Source organism: Cannabis sativa, chromosome 1, assembly GCF_029168945.1.
Source record: "Cannabis sativa cultivar Pink pepper isolate KNU-18-1 chromosome 1, ASM2916894v1, whole genome shotgun sequence".
NCBI lineage: Eukaryota > Viridiplantae > Streptophyta > Magnoliopsida > Rosales > Cannabaceae > Cannabis > Cannabis sativa.
This window is the reverse complement of record NC_083601.1, coordinates 36,595,421-36,612,322: the sequence shown is the minus strand read 5'-3', so window position 1 is coordinate 36,612,322 and position 16,902 is coordinate 36,595,421. Positions and strand designations below refer to the sequence as shown.

The window sequence follows — 16,902 nt, the reverse complement described above, 5'->3', positions numbered from 1 at the left end:
TAATCAACTTTCTATAAATTCTATCCCTATTAAAAGAGGTACGAATAAAACGGCCAATTATTTATGTTTTTTTGTCCCAACTGATCTTCGTACTATTTTGTTAGCAGATTTGTCATTTTAATTAATAATACAACAAACTTTCAGTAAAAAAAAACCAACTTTCTGATCAAACTGTCATAAACCTCACCAATGAATGTCTCCACTTCAGCCGTAAATTATCACACCCTCCTTTAATATTATCTCTACTTGGGTCCATCACTAGTGTATACAACTCATACAAATTCCTCTAACTACATAAATAAATAAAAAATATTAAAATTCCCATACAATTACTTTTAATACTGTCCCCCATACAAAATAAATATAAATACAGAAACTAAACTTGCCTATTGAATGAAGAGTGATAGTGTGATATCATAGTAATAGATTTCAGCAAAATATGAAATATCTATTACATTTTAAGATTTTTGGGTATATGGCATCAAAGTCAACTCAAATGGCCCTCTGAATTCTGACAACCCATTTCAATGTTTCAAAGGGACCAATAGAATGTAGAGTACAAACGGGTTGAGCATCTAAAATAGGTAGGGTAAGGAAGAAGAAGAAGAAGAGAGAGAGAAGAGTAGCGCAAAATGAGTAAAGAAGAGATTATGGGATGAGTTTATACGACAAACAGCAATGACGGGAGTCAAAAGAAGAGCGAAGTCAAAGTTTACACAGAAGTTGTGGGATCTGGTTAATCAAAGTGGATAATTAATTGGCTCTTTAAAGAGCTAACTACAATCCATTGCTCTAAACAGGCATGTTTAATTACTTGGCAGTTGGCACAGATTTCAGAAGTACAAGAAAAAGGCAACACAGAATTTAATCTAAAATGCTCAACAGTAAAATTAATTACATTTTTCCTTATTCAGCCTTTGAGAATAATAATGGAAACCAAGTTACAAGTACCTCTTCAGTCACCACACCAAAGACTATCTTCTGTATAAATATTTTGACAGGGGGAACTTAACGCTCCTTGCTACCTGTGCAAGCCCAAACAAAAATCACGTCTAAACAAGATGTACAAAAAAGAATGCTTCAACTATAAGAGAAATGTAAACGATCAATATGAGAAGGTAAATAATGTTTTACCTTCAAGACCATATCTTCAGAGACTGTAGATCGATATCGAGTTGAGCCCTCTAATGGACAACTTCCCCCTTTCACAATAAAGTTTGCATTGCATAGACTGGATAGTTGCAAAAGGACATCAGACATGAGGCTATCATCTCCAGTTTGAACTCCTATGCCATCATTTTCTTGTTCTTCCTCTTCAAATGAACCTTCTGCTACAGACGTAATACATTGAAATATCGCTAATAGTCTCTCTAATGGAAACGTTCCAGGTCCTTTCATCATTAACTCCTGTTCTGCGCTTTCCTTCAGATCCAATGATTTTTCTGATGGTCTAAGTACACATGGTAAATTATTATATATTAGTGACTACAAATGATCCATAGTGACACAATTATATCATCAAGTAATATAAGTTGTTCCTGATTATTATCTATCACATTTTAAATCATTGCAAAAAATAAAAAAGTTCATTGAGTAAAGTATTACAGATAGATTTCTCAAATATCTTTGAAAACAGAGCGCACACTATATTATAAGAAACAAAAGTAATGCATTAGTCCCATTACATTATTAATATTATGTTGAGAGAAAAAAAAAGGCAAAAAAAAATATACCATGAAACTCTAGGTTCCTTTAGACAGTGTAAGGCACAGGTTTAAAGAACTGCTTAGTGAGGTTATTCGAAGCAAAAAAGTATGTATATGCGCATATAATTACATTATAGACATACATACATAAATATATATATATACATAACTTGTTTGACATTGCATAAAAAGTATGTATATCCACACACATATAATTATATTATTTATTATAGACATACATAAATATATACATAACTTGTATGGCCCTGCATACTATAGAAAAGTACTAAAGTATTTTATTGTTGTCACGAAAAGTTTTGCATACTACCACCTGCATTTATGAAGTGAAGAGCAACCATCATTTAAAATTTGAAGAGGAAAAGAACACAGACAGAAACAACCGTTGCAAGGAATGACAAGACTGATGGAAATCCATATTCTACTTCCGTTGAAAGTATAATGCTAAGAAACTAAAGTACGAACGTATAATGTAGATAACAGATTAGAAAATGCACTCACTTCCTCTTTCGTTTCCGATTATCTGAGCCCCCAGTAGAATCAAACAGAGAAGCATCAAGAGTAGCTGGGTTTCTTGAAGCAAGGAATGCTGAAATAAGAAGATACTTGGCAGAAGTGGACATATGCAAATCTAACTGATCACTAACTTCAAGACTTGATTTCTTACTGCTACTTTTGTGCTTGGTAGCTCCACCTTCAGTAGAAGTTTGAGAAGAAACCTTGAATATCTCATTCATAGCAGGGGCAATATGTGGTTGAAGAGTACTAAACAGCCTTCTTTTCATTTCTTCATTGGGAACAACACCTAAATCATTTAAAGGCTCGCAGTATTTTCTGAATAATTGAGAAAAGGATGTAGACAATTCATCTACACGTCTGGTAATTCGAAAGAAAGACTTCAGTACCACACTGCCAAAAAAAGAACATGCACGTCAATAATCGGAAAAAATATAAGATCAGCAGAAAAGGGAAGAAAAGAAAATATATATGATTTTCTTACTCTAGAAAAGAGGAATAAAGCTTCTTGTTTTCTTGTTTTAGCAATAAGATTTGGCGAAGGTCATCTTCTGTATAATCAGGAAAATATACAGTGGCAGGTTCCAAGTATCCCATACTAGTGTAATATGTATCCGGTGAAGTATTGCTAATGAAGATCAAACCAACTTCAGGCATTTTCAGAATATCATGGAGATTGAACAAAAAGGGTAGGATAGTAGAACTCTTATCCCACTCTCTAACAAGCTCTAGATTGTCAAATATCAAGTAAATCATATTTCCACAAGCTCGTCTACACAATTTTTTGGAGCTTGATTTGTCCGAGTTTCCCTGGAGACTACTAGTAACACTAACCAAAGCTTCACGAAGAAGATTAACGAAATCAGATGGCTTCTCACAGCGCTTCGCGCTGGAGTAACCATTTGCTGCATTCTTTCTATGAAACAAGAGTTGATTCAGAACAGATTCAAACAAGATTCTTGGACTATAACAGGTAAGGCAACTTGAATAAACAAAAGGGCGATTAAGATGTCGAAATATCTGGTTGGTTATACTTGTTTTACCGGTAGAACTATCTCCATAAACAAAAAGAGGAACCATGGGGCAATTCACAGGACCCAAAATTCGCATAACCTCTATAATCTGAACACGTCTACCAGGGAAACTAGACACCACATTATCGAGGCTAATGGGTTTTTCTTTTTCACCAAGGAAAAGGTCATTGAGAGTGGGAGGGAGCGGTTGATCACTTGCTTTAGTTTCAGTTTCATTTTTTGAAACATTAGCTGAAGAATGCCTGGTCGCCCTTCTTGTAATCTGCGGGGTTTCCTCTTTTCCCATTACTTCAAAATAGAATCATAAATTAAAACAGAAACTACAATGAAAATGAAATGGAAACGATACCCAGAGGAAAATTAATGACTAATTCAACAACAACAACAAAAAATCCAAAAAAACGCAGAACAGCACAAAAACGATCACAAAGATGAAAAATCACAAACCCACACAATACACAGTAGCAGAAAAGCCACGATGTTGAAGGAGAAAACTGTTGAAATTACCTTCTGAATGGCTACACTAGGAGAGACTCAGCAGGCGGTGGTTCCTGGCGAGGTTTTGGTAGTTGAAGCTTGGATCGTTAAGAGTAGCAGCGGCGTCGAAGTTGAGATTGAGAGGGAAATGCCGAATGGTTAACGGCCGCATTGGCGCCTAAATGGTTGTGAATAATGTTTCAGAATGCTGGGCCGGGCCCAAATATACAAACTTGCAAGGAATAATTACATATTGTACCATTTTTTTTTAAATATTTACATTTTTACAAAGATTGTTTTTCTTATATTTTTACGGTTTTCTAAAAAATAACACGAAAACAACATAAAATCAATAAGAAAATAATATCAAAATAACAACAAAAATACAACAAAAAATAACATACATATAACAAAAAATTAACGACAAATGAACAAAATTTCAGCATAAAAAGACCGTATTTCATGTAAATAAAATCAAAAAAAATTGTAAAAAATATTTAAAATTGCGTAAAACTATATTTTTGTTATTTTTTTTTTTTTTGTTATTTTGTACATTTGGGAAATTAACCCAACCTGGAATAACTGGGCCGCTTTTTACTGATGCTATTGGGCCGCTACAGGACAATAGTGGAAAGATTGCGTGATACGTGGCCGCATTTCATTGGTTCTAGCATTCTGTGACCTTGAAAATCCAGTTTATTCTGGTGGTGGTGGCGGGTAACGAAAACAAAATTATCTCTTCTTTTTTTAAAAAAAGGAATAACAAATTAGAGAGAAAGAGAAGTTGAATGGGGGATCTTTATGCTTTGGACTTTGATGGAGTTCTTTGTGATAGCTGTGGAGAGACCGCTGTTTCTGCTGTCAAGGTTCTGCATTTACTTCTTTACTCCCTCTCTTCTCCATTTGATTGTTTCCCTTGAGTTGACAGAGTCAAATGGTTAAGTCAAATAGTTTGTTTTTAATATCTAAATTAGTGGAAAAGAATTCAATCAGACACCTGCTTAATCAATTTTTTTCTTTACTTTTTTGTTGGGTTTGATAAAGTCGAGTATTTTTATCGATAGGCTGCTAAAGTAAGGTGGCCGGGTCTCTTTGATAATGTGGATTCTACATTGGAGAATTGGATTGTTGATCAGATGGTTACAGTAAGCTGTTTTCACAATACTGAGCAGTTTTTCAGAACCTAGTGCCTCAGACTTGATTTGGGACGTGAATCTTTATCACCATTTAACAGTAGGAATTTTCATTTTTATTTTTTATTTGATTATAATCTTGATTTGGTAGGTGCGACCTGTGGTGGAAACGGGATATGAAACTCTTTTACTTGTGAGGTTATTGCTGGAAACGAGAATACCTTCTATTAGAAAATCTTCGGTAAATATATATTTATACTCATGCAGTTTTCTGGGTGCTGTTAAAATCATGGCATTAGTCATTAGATTTCTGTATATTTGGAAAATGGTAATCAAGAAATTTTCAGTCAACCTCAAATAAAAATAAAATAAAATAATTAGTAGTGTGGGCTTGGTAATTATGGTTTAATGTGCAAGGTTTCAGAAGGGCTCACAGTTGAGGGGATATTGGACAATTGGTTGAAGTTGAAGCCTGTCATCATGGAAGAATGGGATGAGAATAGGGAGATTCTGATAGACCTTTTTGGGAAGGTGAGAGACGAATGGTTGGAGAACGACTTCCATACTTGGATTGGCGCAAATAGGTATCCCATTTACACTTTTTGAATTTCCACCATCTAATTTCCTTCTAAATAAACACGTTGACAGCCTCAAGCAAAAGAGAATGGTATTATACTAATAGTGTTAGAACTGAGCTCCTTGCTCTCAAGTGTAAAATAGACTTTTATACTGCATACCTACTCAAACTATTGAGAACCAGAAGAGTTTCATTTTAGATTGTTCTGCTAACAACCATCCCTGCGTAAAAGTGATTCACAGTAGACAGTTTCTTTATCTGCTGGTCACCGCTCATTATTTTAATCTCTTGATATGGGTCATATTGCTAAGTGTTCTTAAATTTTCTTGATATGGGTGGATTCATATTGCTTTAAATTTGCTAAATTTTCAAAAGGGTTGAATGTGCTACTGATTGCATGATGTGTCAATTACAGGTTCTATCCAGGTGTTCCTGATGCCCTAAAATTTGCTAGCTCAAGAATTTTTATTGTCACAACAAAACAGGTGTGGCCCCTGTATTTTTTACTCATCCATTAAATCAGTTTTTCTTACATAGTGTAGAACACAGAAAATTTGATGAAGGTAACTAAAGCAGTCTTAAGAGCTCAACTTAGCAATTCAAAAGGTTTAAGAATAAAAATGCATCTTTTTCTAACATTTTGAGCCTGTTACTTTCTAAGCACTTGACTCCTCCTATTGTTTTGCCTGTTCAAGGGCCGCTTTGCTGATGCCTTATTGCGTGAACTAGCTGGAGTGACACTACCCCCAGAAAGGATATTTGGCCTGGGTACCGGGTCAGTTTTAATCCAATGCTAGAACCTCATTAGTTATCTTTTCATGCATGCTTTCTTGGACTTGTTCCTATGGCTATCATGGCACCATAAGAGATTTCTTTCTGACTTTGGATGCGGTTTTCAGTCCTAAGGTAGAAGTGTTGAAGCAACTTCAAAAGAAACCAGAACACCAGGGGATGAAACTACAGTAAGAATCCTTTTGCTTCTTGACCCAAAAGTATGTAATGCATTCTAATAGAATGAACACAATATCATCTTATAAACATATTCTTATACGTTGATCTGGCACTTCTGTTCTGCCCACTTGTATATCTGGTACTAGTATTGTTTAAAAGCTTAAATTGTGAGTGTCATTTGATCAGCTTTGTGGAAGATCGACTGGCAACCCTAAAGAATGTCATTAAAGAACCTGAGTTAGATGGTTGGAACTTGTATCTCGGTTAGTACCTCACTACCTCTCATACATGTATTTATCTCTACCTAGCTATGTTCTTTCTTCAATATTTTTTGGTCTGCAGTGTTGTAATAAAGTGCTAATTGCTAAACTAAAATCATTTAATCAGTGGACTGGGGTTACAACACTCAGAAAGAGAGAGAGGAAGCAGCTAGCATTCCCAGGATTCGTCTCCTCGAGCTTTCTGACTTCAGTATGAAGTTGAAATAGCTTTGCTGTTTCAGTAACTTTATCTCTATTCTTCTCTTGATTTATTGTTTTACAACCGATGATGCAAATAAGCTATTGTTCTAATTTTCACTTTAAGGGAAATTAATACTGTATACTCAACAGAAATTTCCACCCCCTTGAAAAATCTTTATTCTCTTTTTCTTTGGCAACTATGCACAACATTGCTAATGAAGAAACCAAAAGCATTCCAATGCTAGTAGATTTTGCTTTCAATAATCTAATTACATAAAAAATATTACCCCAAACTAATTGAAGAAGAAATTTAGATTATTCAAATTCATCTTTTAAATTGATTGAATTGTTACCGTACTTCTCACTAGTATATGGATGGTTTTTCATATGTAGGTAATAACAATAAGATACTTAAGAAAGAAAGCGCTTAGCAAATCAAACTAAATCAACCTAACAATGATTTTCACTATTAGTTGAATTCATATCAGTCCAACTATAACTCCTCTTTAGCATTTCCATCATTCTGCCTCTGCTTGATCCTTAATTTTCACCTCGTATGCCTCTCATTGACCCAACACAAACTCTTTCTCCTATTAAAAAAAAACTACAGAAAACAGTTCACATCTCCAAGATCTATTACAAATTGACTACAAACTAAATACATAGAATTTCATACATATATATACACAGAGAGAGCCGACCTCTGAAACATCTTGTCCACTTTCAATGGCAAACATGATAGTTCTGAGATCAACGCCCATGAACTTAGCTTCAATATCATTTCATAGCCGTCTTGGACACCCTGTCCTGAAAAATTGGGAACAAAATTTAGAGTTCAGATCAATTTGAATAAACAAGAGGGCAATTAAGATGTCAAAATATCTAGATGGTTATTGTGGTATAGTTCCTCTAAAAGAAAAAGCCTCCCCAATCATCATTTCTGGAAGTTGTTTACTCACGGTTGCCAGTCCTGAAAGGAGTCTTGTAGAATGATAGTCGAGTCCGAAAGGAAGTTCTCGAATGACTATCATATCTACTCCTAGTCTAGGTCTCAAGATAGCTAGCCTCACTCTAGGAGGGAGTTCTTGTTGGCTAGCTATCCATCATGGAATGATAATTTCTTGATAGTCGACATCAGTAGACTTTATCTTATCCGGAAGCGTCTTCAGCAAGTATCCTTAGTTCTTGAGTCCAAAAGCTCGTTTACGTTCCCAAGGCCCTAATACTTAAGCTGACTTGGAGACTTCGCTCAAAGAGGAGTTGGTCAAGTTAGTTAATTAGATAACTAACTTAACAATCTCGTTTCTTGCAGCTACCAACTTAAGGATCTTGATCCTAAGCCTATAAATACCACTTACACTTATCTTTTTAAGATACTAAATACGAGATTCAGAACCCTGTTCAAATGAGACTGAGAGTTTTAGAGAAAAGATTGAGAGGTAGAAGAGAGAGGTACAGAGGAAAGAGAAAGATTGAGTTTGAGTTTTTTAAGAAGATTCTTCTGTAGATGAAGAAGATTCTTGAGTGTAAGTGTGAGAGTTGAAATACTTAGCGAGCGCTCAACAAAGAATCTCATCTCAACCTATTCTAGCTCAATCAATAAAAAAGAATTACGGTGGTGTTCCATAACTGGAATAGAGCTATAGATCACATTGATCTATCAAAATTGAACCAGTATATATCTTGGTGTTAATTTTTTTATTCTCTGCATTTATCTTTTTTTGATTTTTTACACTATTTGCTATGTTTTATACCCAATTGTTGTTCTTGATTTGTCACTCTTGTCATTGCTAATTGTTTGATTGTTTAAAGTTTGATTGTGATTCTGCACTATTCATAGTAATTTTCCCACAATTATACTTGTTTTCCCGGTAGAACTATATCCATGGACAAAAAGAGGAACCGTGGGGCAATTCACAGGACCCAAAATGCGCATAGCCACTATAATCTGAACACGTCTACCAGGGAAACTAGACACCACATTATCAAGGCTAATGGATTTTTCTTCTTCACCAAGGAAAAGGTCATTGAGAGTGGGAGGGAGCGGTTGATCACTTGCTTTAGTTTCAGCTTCATTTTTTGAAAATGAAATGGAAACGATACCCAGAAGAAAATTAATGACTAGTTCAACCAAAAAAAAAAATCAAAAGACGCGGAACAGCACAAAAACGATCACAAAGATGAACAATCACAAACCCACAATACACAGAAGCATAAAAGCCACGATTTTGAGGCAAAAAACTGTTGAAGTTACCTTCTGAATGGCTCCACTCGGAGAGACTCGGCAGGCGGTGACAGGTGTTGGTAGTAGTTGGTAGTTGGGGGGGCTTGGATTGTGAGAGTGGTAGCGGCGTGGGTTCGTGACTGAGATATAATCGAAGTTGAGATTGAGCGGGAAATGGTGAACGGCCGAATTGGCGCCTAAATGATGGTAAATAATGTTTCAAAAGGCTGGGCTGGGCCCATATATACAAACCTGAAATTAGTGGGTCGTTTTTACGGAATCTATTGGACCGGTCCACGACTTTTTTCAGGGATTAAATAAAAAAAAAAATACAATAATAAAAAGGGAAATTTTCATGGGCCACCTTATTTTGGCAATTATTTTCAAAAATAACGCAACATAAAAAAACACTTTCAAAAATGCAACATACAGAAAAAAAAAAAAAACTAAAATGAATGAAAAATAACATACTGAAAAAGAAAATAAAATATGAAAACTAAATAAAAAAAAATATAACGAATCAGTATAAAAAAAATCAACAACTTATCAAACAAAAAAACAAAACAAAAATATATATAAAAAACTCACAATAAAACTACTTAGAAAAAAAGAAAAAAAGCTAAATCAACACCAACGAACATCATACAAAAATGAAAATAAAAAAAAGCAACAAAAAAGAAAAAAAAAACAGCATAAAAAGCAACTTCAAAATCATACAACATAATATATATAAAAAAAACTAAAAAATGAAAATAAAAAACCTAAGATTAAAGAAAAATAACCTTTGCTCCACTGAAGGTTACCGTGGGGAAGACGATGATGTGTCACGTCATTATGTTCCCATTTCAAAAATAACGTTATTTTTGTAAAAAGTTATCTAATTTAGTATATTCCTAAAAAAATCCCTAATAAAAAAAATTACAAAAATACATATGGAATTATAAATATTTTTACAGCTTCTAAGATTTATTTACATAAAATAATTTTTTTTAATGTTTTAATTTTATTATTTTGTTGTTAATTTTTTTCTATTTGTATATTATTTTTATAAGGTTTTTTTTATTATTTTGGTGTTATTTTTCTGAATACAAATGTAAAAAGAAATTAAACTGTGAAACGTTTGCTACTTTGATTAATGGCCCCGGTCCAGGACATTGTTAGTGGAAAAATTTCGTCATACGTGGCAGTTTTCTATTTGTTGTAGCATTCTGTGACCTGAAAATCCAGTTTATTGGTGGCGGGTAACGAAAACAAATTATCTCCTTTTCTTTAAATTGTTGTTAGAGAGAGAAAGAGAAAGACTAGTTATTTATTTATTTATTTTGGAAAGGAAGAGAAAGTGAAGTTGAATGGGGGATCTTTACGCTTTGGACTTTGATAGAGTTCTTTGTGATAGCTGTGGAGAGAGCTCTGTTTCTGCTGTCAAGGTTCTGCATTTACTTTCTCCTTCTCTCCTCCATTTGATTGTCTCCCTCTAGTTGACTGTGTCAAATGATTAAGTCAAAGAGTATGTTCTTAATATGTAAAATAGAAGAAAAGAATTCAATCGGGCACCTGCTTAATCCTTTTTTTTTCTTTTCTTTTTCCTTTTTTTGTTGGGTTTGATGAAAGTTGAGTATTTGATTTAGTTTTTGATGGGTTTATTGTTAGGCTGCTAAAGTAAGGTGGCCGGGTCTCTTTGATAATGTGGATTCTACCTTGGAGAGTTGGATTGTTGAACAGATGTTTACAGTAAGCTCGTCTCACAATTTTGGGCATTTTTTCAGAACCTACTGCCCCATAATTGATTTGGGTTGTAAATCTTATCACCATATAACAGCAGGATTTTTTTTTTTAATTTGATTACAATCTTGATTTGGTAGGTGCGACCTGTGGTGGAAACGGGATATGAAAATCTCTTACTTGTTAGGTTATTGCTGGAAATGAGAATACCTTCTATTAGAAAATCTTCGGTAGGTATATATTTATACTCATGCAATTTTCTGGCTGCTGTTAAAATCATGGCATTAGTCATTAGATTTCTGTAAAATTGGAAATTGGTAATCAAGAAATTTTCAGTCAACCTCAATTTAAAAAAAAAAATATTAGTAGTGCGAACTTTATAAATATGGTTTAATGTAGGTTTCAGAAGGGCTCACAGTTGAGGGGATATTGGACAATTGGTCGAAGTTGAAGCCTGTCATCATGGAAGAATGGGATGAGAATAGGGAGATTCTGATAGACCTTTTTGGGAAGGTGAGAGACGAATGGTTGGAGAACGACTTGGATACTTGGATTGGCGCAAATAGGTATCCCATTTACACTTTTTGAATTTCCACCATCTAATTTCCTTCTAGATAAACACAATACAGCCTAAAGCCAAAGCGGATGGTATTATACTAGTACTGTTTGAACTTGGAGCTTCTTGCTTTCAAGTTTAAGATAGACTTTTTACTGCATATATCTAGTCAAACTGTTGAGAACCACAAGCAGATTCATTTCAGATTGTCAGCTAACTACATCCCTTTGGAAAAGTGAATTAGATAGTTGGAGGTGATTCAGTGATCTCAATTTTCCATGTGTTTCTTTTGTGAAACAAACTAAATTATAAAGATGCATCATTCTTGTCTCTTGATATGGGTGAATTCATATTGCTTTAAGATTTTCAGTCTCTTGATATGGGTGGATTCATATTGCTTTAAGTATACTTAAATTTTCAGAAGGGGTAAATGTGCTACTGATCATATGATATTAATGCGTTAATTACAGATTCTATCCAGGTGTTCCTGATGCCCTAAAATTTGCTAGCTCAAGGATTTTTATTGTCACAACAAAACAGGTGTGCCCCCTATAGATATTTAAATTAGTCTTTCTTACATGGTATACTATAGAGAACACGGAAAATTTGATGAAGTTTTAAGAGCTCAACTTAGCATTTAAACGGTTGAGAATAAGATGCATCTTCTTCTAACATTTTGAGTCTTTGTCATTTGCTGAACACTTGACTCCTCCCACTGTTTTGCCTCTTCCAGGGGCGCTTTGCTGATGCTTTATTGCGGGAACTAGCTGGAGTAACAATACCTCCAGAAAGGATATTTGGCTTGGGTACCGGGTCAGTGCTAGAACCTAATTAATTTTCTTTTCCTGTATGCTTGCTTGGACTTGTTCCTATGGCTTGGGTACCGGGTCAGAGATTTCTTTCTGACTTTGAATTTGGTTTTCAGTCCTAAGGTAGAAGTGTTGAAGCAACTTCAAAAGAAACCAGAACACCAGGGGATGAAACTACAGTAAGAATCCTTTTGCTTCTTGATGCAAAAATATGTAATGCATTCTAATAAAATAAACTCAATTTCAACTTGTGAACATGCTCACATGTTTTTATACACATGGCAATTCTGTTAAGCACACTTTCATATCTAGCACTTCTATTGGTTAAAAGCTGAAAATGTTGACTGTCATTTCACCAGCTTTGTGGAAGATCGACTGGCAACCTTAAAGAATGTCATTAAGGAACCTGAGTTAGATGGTTGGAACCTTTATCTCGGTAAGTACCTCTCTCATACTTGTCTTTAACTGTAGCTAGCTATGTTCTTTCTTCAATTTTTCTTTCCTTCCTTTTTTTCTTTTTTTTTTTTTTCTTTTTTGGTCTGCATTGTTGTTATAAAGTGCTAATTGCTTAACTAAAATCATTAAATCAGGGGATTGGGGTTACAACACCAAGAAAGAGAGAGAGGAAGCAGCCAGCATTCCCAGGATTCGTCTCCTCGAGCTTTCCGACTTCAGTAAGAAGTTGAAATAGCTTTTCTGTTTCAGTAACTTTATCTCTATTCTTCTTTTTACAAGCGATAATGCAAATAAACTATTGTTCTAATTTCCCACTTGAGGAGTTTATACTGTACTCAACAGAAATTCCACCCTTTTAAAATCTTTATTCTCTTTATCTTTGGAACTATTCACAACATTTGTAATGAAGAAACCAAAAGCATTCCAATGCTAGTAAATTTTTCCATCCATAATCTAATTACACAAAATTGCCCTAAAGGGAAATCAGATTAATGAAATTCATCTTCTTTTGAATTGATTGATTGGATTGTTGCCGTACTTCTCATTAGTTTATGGATGGTTTTTAATATGTAACAGTAAGATACTTAAAGAAAGAAAGTGCGTAGCTAATCAAACTAAATCAACCTAACAATACTTAAGTAAGATAACTATAACTCCTCTTTCACATTTCCATCATTCTGCGCCGTCTTCTTCTTCTGGAGCTCCTCAATAACCTCCTCTAATGGAGGATCTCCAGGCCTTCGAAAAACTTGATCCCCAATTTTCACCTCGTATGCCTCTGCTTGACCCAACACAAACTCTTTCACCTGTTAAGACAAAAAAAAGAGGCGCAGAAAACAGTTCACAACCCCAAGATATATTACAAATTGACTACAAACTATATATATAGAGAGAGAGCTGACCTCTGAAACATCTTGTCCTCTTTCCATAGTGAACATGATAGTGTTGAGATCAACGCCCATGAACTTGGCTTCTATAGCTCCAGTTTTCAGAACCTTTGTCCATTTCATAGCCGTCTCGGATACCGTGTCCTAAGAAATTGGGAACAAAATTCGGAATTCAGATCAACCAAAAGTACCAAACAAGCAGTTTAAATAATTCAACAAAAAATTAAAGGTACCCGAGTTCGTTTGACTCCCAAACGGAGCTTAACGAAGCCGAAGACTGGTCCGGATTGACGCTTCATCATCTCGGCCTGGATCTTAGACATATCCATTTTGGAGAGATCGCTGGGCTTGAGGTCGTCATCCGAAGAAGGTGGCGATTTCTTGCCCCATTCCTTCCAGGACTCGTCTTCCTCGTCGTCAACGACGTCGTCTAGGTCATCGGTAATGTGGATCTTTCCCTCTGCGAATCTCACGAATGCGCCATTTCTGGAAAATATGAAGGACGATGTGAGGAGGAGGAGAAAAGGGAAGAGGAAGGTGAAAGAAGTCATGTGCTTTTGGTGAATGATAAATAAAATAGTGCTTAATGGAATGAAAATGTAGCAAGTAAATATATATATAGGTTTTGACTGTAATCTAATGTAATATTAAAATTGTGATGATTATCGTGTGAGTATTAAAGATAGCAATTGTAATACTAATCTGATGATTTTTTATTTATTTATTTTATTTTATTTTTGTCTTTTTCGGACATATTCGTAATCAAAGTCTTATGTTAAATTATTCAGGAAAAAAAGTATATTAAGTTGAAAGTGTAGAGTCTAAGTCTAATCTCAAGAAAAGAAAATGTATATCTCACCTATTATTTTTTATGTATTATCCAATAATGGGGGCCATAATATTATAATCTCGTCATTTGAGTAAAATTGAAGAATGGATAGAGTGAACGTTATTAATTTTTCGAGGAATATGAGGCCAATGTGTGTAGCTTTTTATTTTTATTTTTTAAAAGGCTAATTAGGATTTTTGCCTCTAAACTTTACATGTAATAAATCATGCCCCTGAACTTTTAAGGTCGTTAAAAATGCCCCATGAATTATTGAGATTGTTGAATTTAAGGACTTTTGTCTAATTTCATTCAATTTTACTATTTCAGTTATTGTTTATGTACTAAACCATGCTCCCCAGACTTTGATATCTACCAAATCATGTCCCTTAAACTTTGACATGTACTAAATTATGACCCCTGAACTTTCATCCATGTTAGACTTTTTTACTAAAATTGGAAAAAAATCCTTAAATCCAACAATCTCAATAGTTCAGATGGCATAATTTGGTACATGTCAAAGTTCAGGGGGCAAAAATCTAACCTTTTTAAAAAAAGGGTGTAGCTTTGATATGTGTTTCGATTTGGTCCATTTAGATTATGTTTGGTAGGAAGATGGAGAGGAAAATGGATAAATTAATTAGGAAGGATAAAGGGGAAAGTGAGAATTATTTATGTAGTTTAATATTATTAGTAAAGTTGGGAGAATGAGAAGTAAATTAATTGTTAAATTGCTATAGTATTATTATTATTATATATATATTTGATATTTTAAAATGATATTTTTGGTATTGAATATATTTTTTTTTATTTTTTTTCCGTATAGAAGTAACCATGTAATTACTAGATAAGTAGATAGTGTATTTATATAATCTAGTAATTATACTATATTTTAAAGGGATAATTTTTTTAAAAAAAAAAAAAAAAACACACACAAAAACAACAAAAAAAAAATTACAAAAATATGGTTTGTACAGAATTTTTAACAGTTTTACGGTTTTTTAGATTTTATTTACATAAAATAAGGTCTTTTTATATTATACTTTTGTTATTTTGTTGTTATCTTGATGTTGTTTTTTTTATTACTTTCATATAGGTTTTTTTGTTGTTTTTTTATATTTTTTTAGAATATCGTAAAGATGTAAATAAAACAAACTTTAAACGTAAAAATGTAAATTTTTTACAAAAAATTGTGTTTTATGTAATTATCCTTATTTTAAAATATAAGTTGTATTTGGATATGAGGTAGTAACTAAATATGAATTTGTAATATCTTGTTTGGCGGACGGTGGTCCTGGTCGTGAGATTGAGTTGAGACAGTGGTCTTGGTCGTAGTTTTGGATTGAGACGGTGGTTGTGGTCGGGGATTTGGGTTAGGATGGTGGTAATCGAGAGAGAGAGAGAGAGAGAGAGAGAGAGAGAGAGAGAGAGAGAGAGAGAGAGAGAGAGAGAGAGAGAGAGAGAGAGAGAGTTGGGAAAGTGAAAGGGGTAATTTCGGACTTTAAGAAGAGTGGGCATATTTTAATAATTAAAATTGGCCCAAAACTACTTTAATAAAATTAAAAAAAAATAGGATAAGTTGAGAACACCTCTTTTTTGTATCTATTAATCAAAAATAATTTTATATTATATTTTATAAAAATATACTCATTTTTATGAATGAGTTTTTTTTTTTTTAAAGAAAAAAAAAAGCGTACTTATGATAGATAAAAGTAATTAGACCTCACGGTCGTTACATAATAAGTTTGTAGGAATGGCAGATAACCGAATGACACCAAACCTTTGATGAGCAAATGTCTATTTGGTCACATTATGGGCTACAAAGTTACACAATCTACTAATATTAGTAAACATACAATATACCCTTACTCTCTACTTAAGTCTATCATATAATTTACATATACTTAAGGGGTCTAATGGTCATCATTTATAAAAGTTGATATATCTTAAAAAATATAAAAATGAAAGTGAAAATTAAAACAAATAAGATAAAGTAAGTATACAATGTAATTTCTTCAAAAATAATTAATCATTTTATACGTATTATTTTTGTAGTATAATTTTTTTAAAATATATGGGTCGTATATATATGTTGGGTTTTTGAGTTTGGAATTTGCTAGATTTTAAGTATGGCCTAATCCATTGAGCCTGTGATACACTTATATTTAATGTATTAACTGTGACATAATGTATGTATATGTAAAAGAGAATAACTATATTTTATTGGTCTGTTATGATTGTCAGTCTAGTTTCGTTTGATTTTGTCATATTATTTTGATATTTGATATTACCCAATATATTATAAGTGCACCAATGCAAACACCAAAAGAAAATATGTGATCAAATATATGATCGATCATTATTGGTTAAATTGTCTCCAAAAAACTTTAATTTGACTGGATCCCATCTGCGTACGCACTCATCTATCAATAAAGAAGTAAGCTATAAATATATTTTTATATATATAAAGTAATTATTTGAATAAAAAACATCTCATTCATTCATGTGTATTGGTCAATCTCAATTCTCACAAGTCACACTTAGGCCGA

At 33.6% G+C, this 16,902-nt stretch overlaps 4 protein-coding genes across 6 annotated transcripts; 2 read left to right on the top strand and 2 right to left on the bottom strand.

The window, feature by feature from the left end:
• Window positions 1-3,933, bottom strand: LOC115708201 (origin of replication complex subunit 5). Of its 2 annotated transcripts, XM_030636412.2 has the most exons (6): window positions 3,782-3,933; window positions 2,725-3,562; window positions 2,226-2,633; window positions 1,135-1,450; window positions 952-1,025; window positions 1-290 (listed from the first exon to the last, which is right to left on the bottom strand). In XM_030636412.2, exons 2-5 carry the CDS (start codon window positions 3,558-3,560, stop codon window positions 975-977), a joined length of 1,611 nt encoding a protein of 536 aa, XP_030492272.2. In that variant the 5' UTR covers window positions 3,561-3,562; window positions 3,782-3,933; the 3' UTR covers window positions 1-290; window positions 952-974. The 2 variants fall into 2 exon arrangements, with proteins under 2 accessions (XP_030492272.2, XP_030492271.2); XM_030636411.2 differs by having other exon boundaries at window positions 1-1,025.
• A 516-nt stretch (window positions 3,934-4,449) lies between these two features.
• LOC115706477 (uncharacterized) lies at window positions 4,450-7,115 on the top strand. Of its 2 annotated transcripts, XM_030634137.2 has the most exons (9): window positions 4,450-4,617; window positions 4,816-4,896; window positions 5,036-5,125; window positions 5,302-5,468; window positions 5,877-5,946; window positions 6,157-6,236; window positions 6,361-6,423; window positions 6,599-6,675; window positions 6,800-7,115. In XM_030634137.2, exons 1-9 carry the CDS (start codon window positions 4,540-4,542, stop codon window positions 6,898-6,900), a joined length of 807 nt encoding a protein of 268 aa, XP_030489997.1. In that variant the 5' UTR covers window positions 4,450-4,539; the 3' UTR covers window positions 6,901-7,115. The 2 variants fall into 2 exon arrangements, with proteins under 2 accessions (XP_030489997.1, XP_060969764.1); XM_061113781.1 differs by lacking the exon at window positions 4,816-4,896 and having other exon boundaries at window positions 4,462-4,617.
• A 3,237-nt stretch (window positions 7,116-10,352) lies between these two features.
• On the top strand, window positions 10,353-13,085 carry LOC115706475 (uncharacterized). Its single transcript, XM_030634135.2, has 9 exons — window positions 10,353-10,524; window positions 10,748-10,828; window positions 10,960-11,049; window positions 11,219-11,385; window positions 11,846-11,915; window positions 12,109-12,188; window positions 12,301-12,363; window positions 12,544-12,620; window positions 12,775-13,085. The coding sequence occupies exons 1-9, from the start codon at window positions 10,447-10,449 to the stop codon at window positions 12,873-12,875; spliced, it is 807 nt and encodes a 268-aa protein (XP_030489995.2). The 5' UTR covers window positions 10,353-10,446; the 3' UTR covers window positions 12,876-13,085.
• A 43-nt stretch (window positions 13,086-13,128) lies between these two features.
• Window positions 13,129-14,172, bottom strand: LOC115706476 (uncharacterized). Its single transcript, XM_030634136.2, has 3 exons — window positions 13,761-14,172; window positions 13,543-13,671; window positions 13,129-13,446 (listed from the first exon to the last, which is right to left on the bottom strand). The coding sequence occupies exons 1-3, from the start codon at window positions 14,076-14,078 to the stop codon at window positions 13,288-13,290; spliced, it is 606 nt and encodes a 201-aa protein (XP_030489996.2). The 5' UTR covers window positions 14,079-14,172; the 3' UTR covers window positions 13,129-13,287.
• Window positions 14,173-16,902: the final 2,730 nt, after the last annotated feature.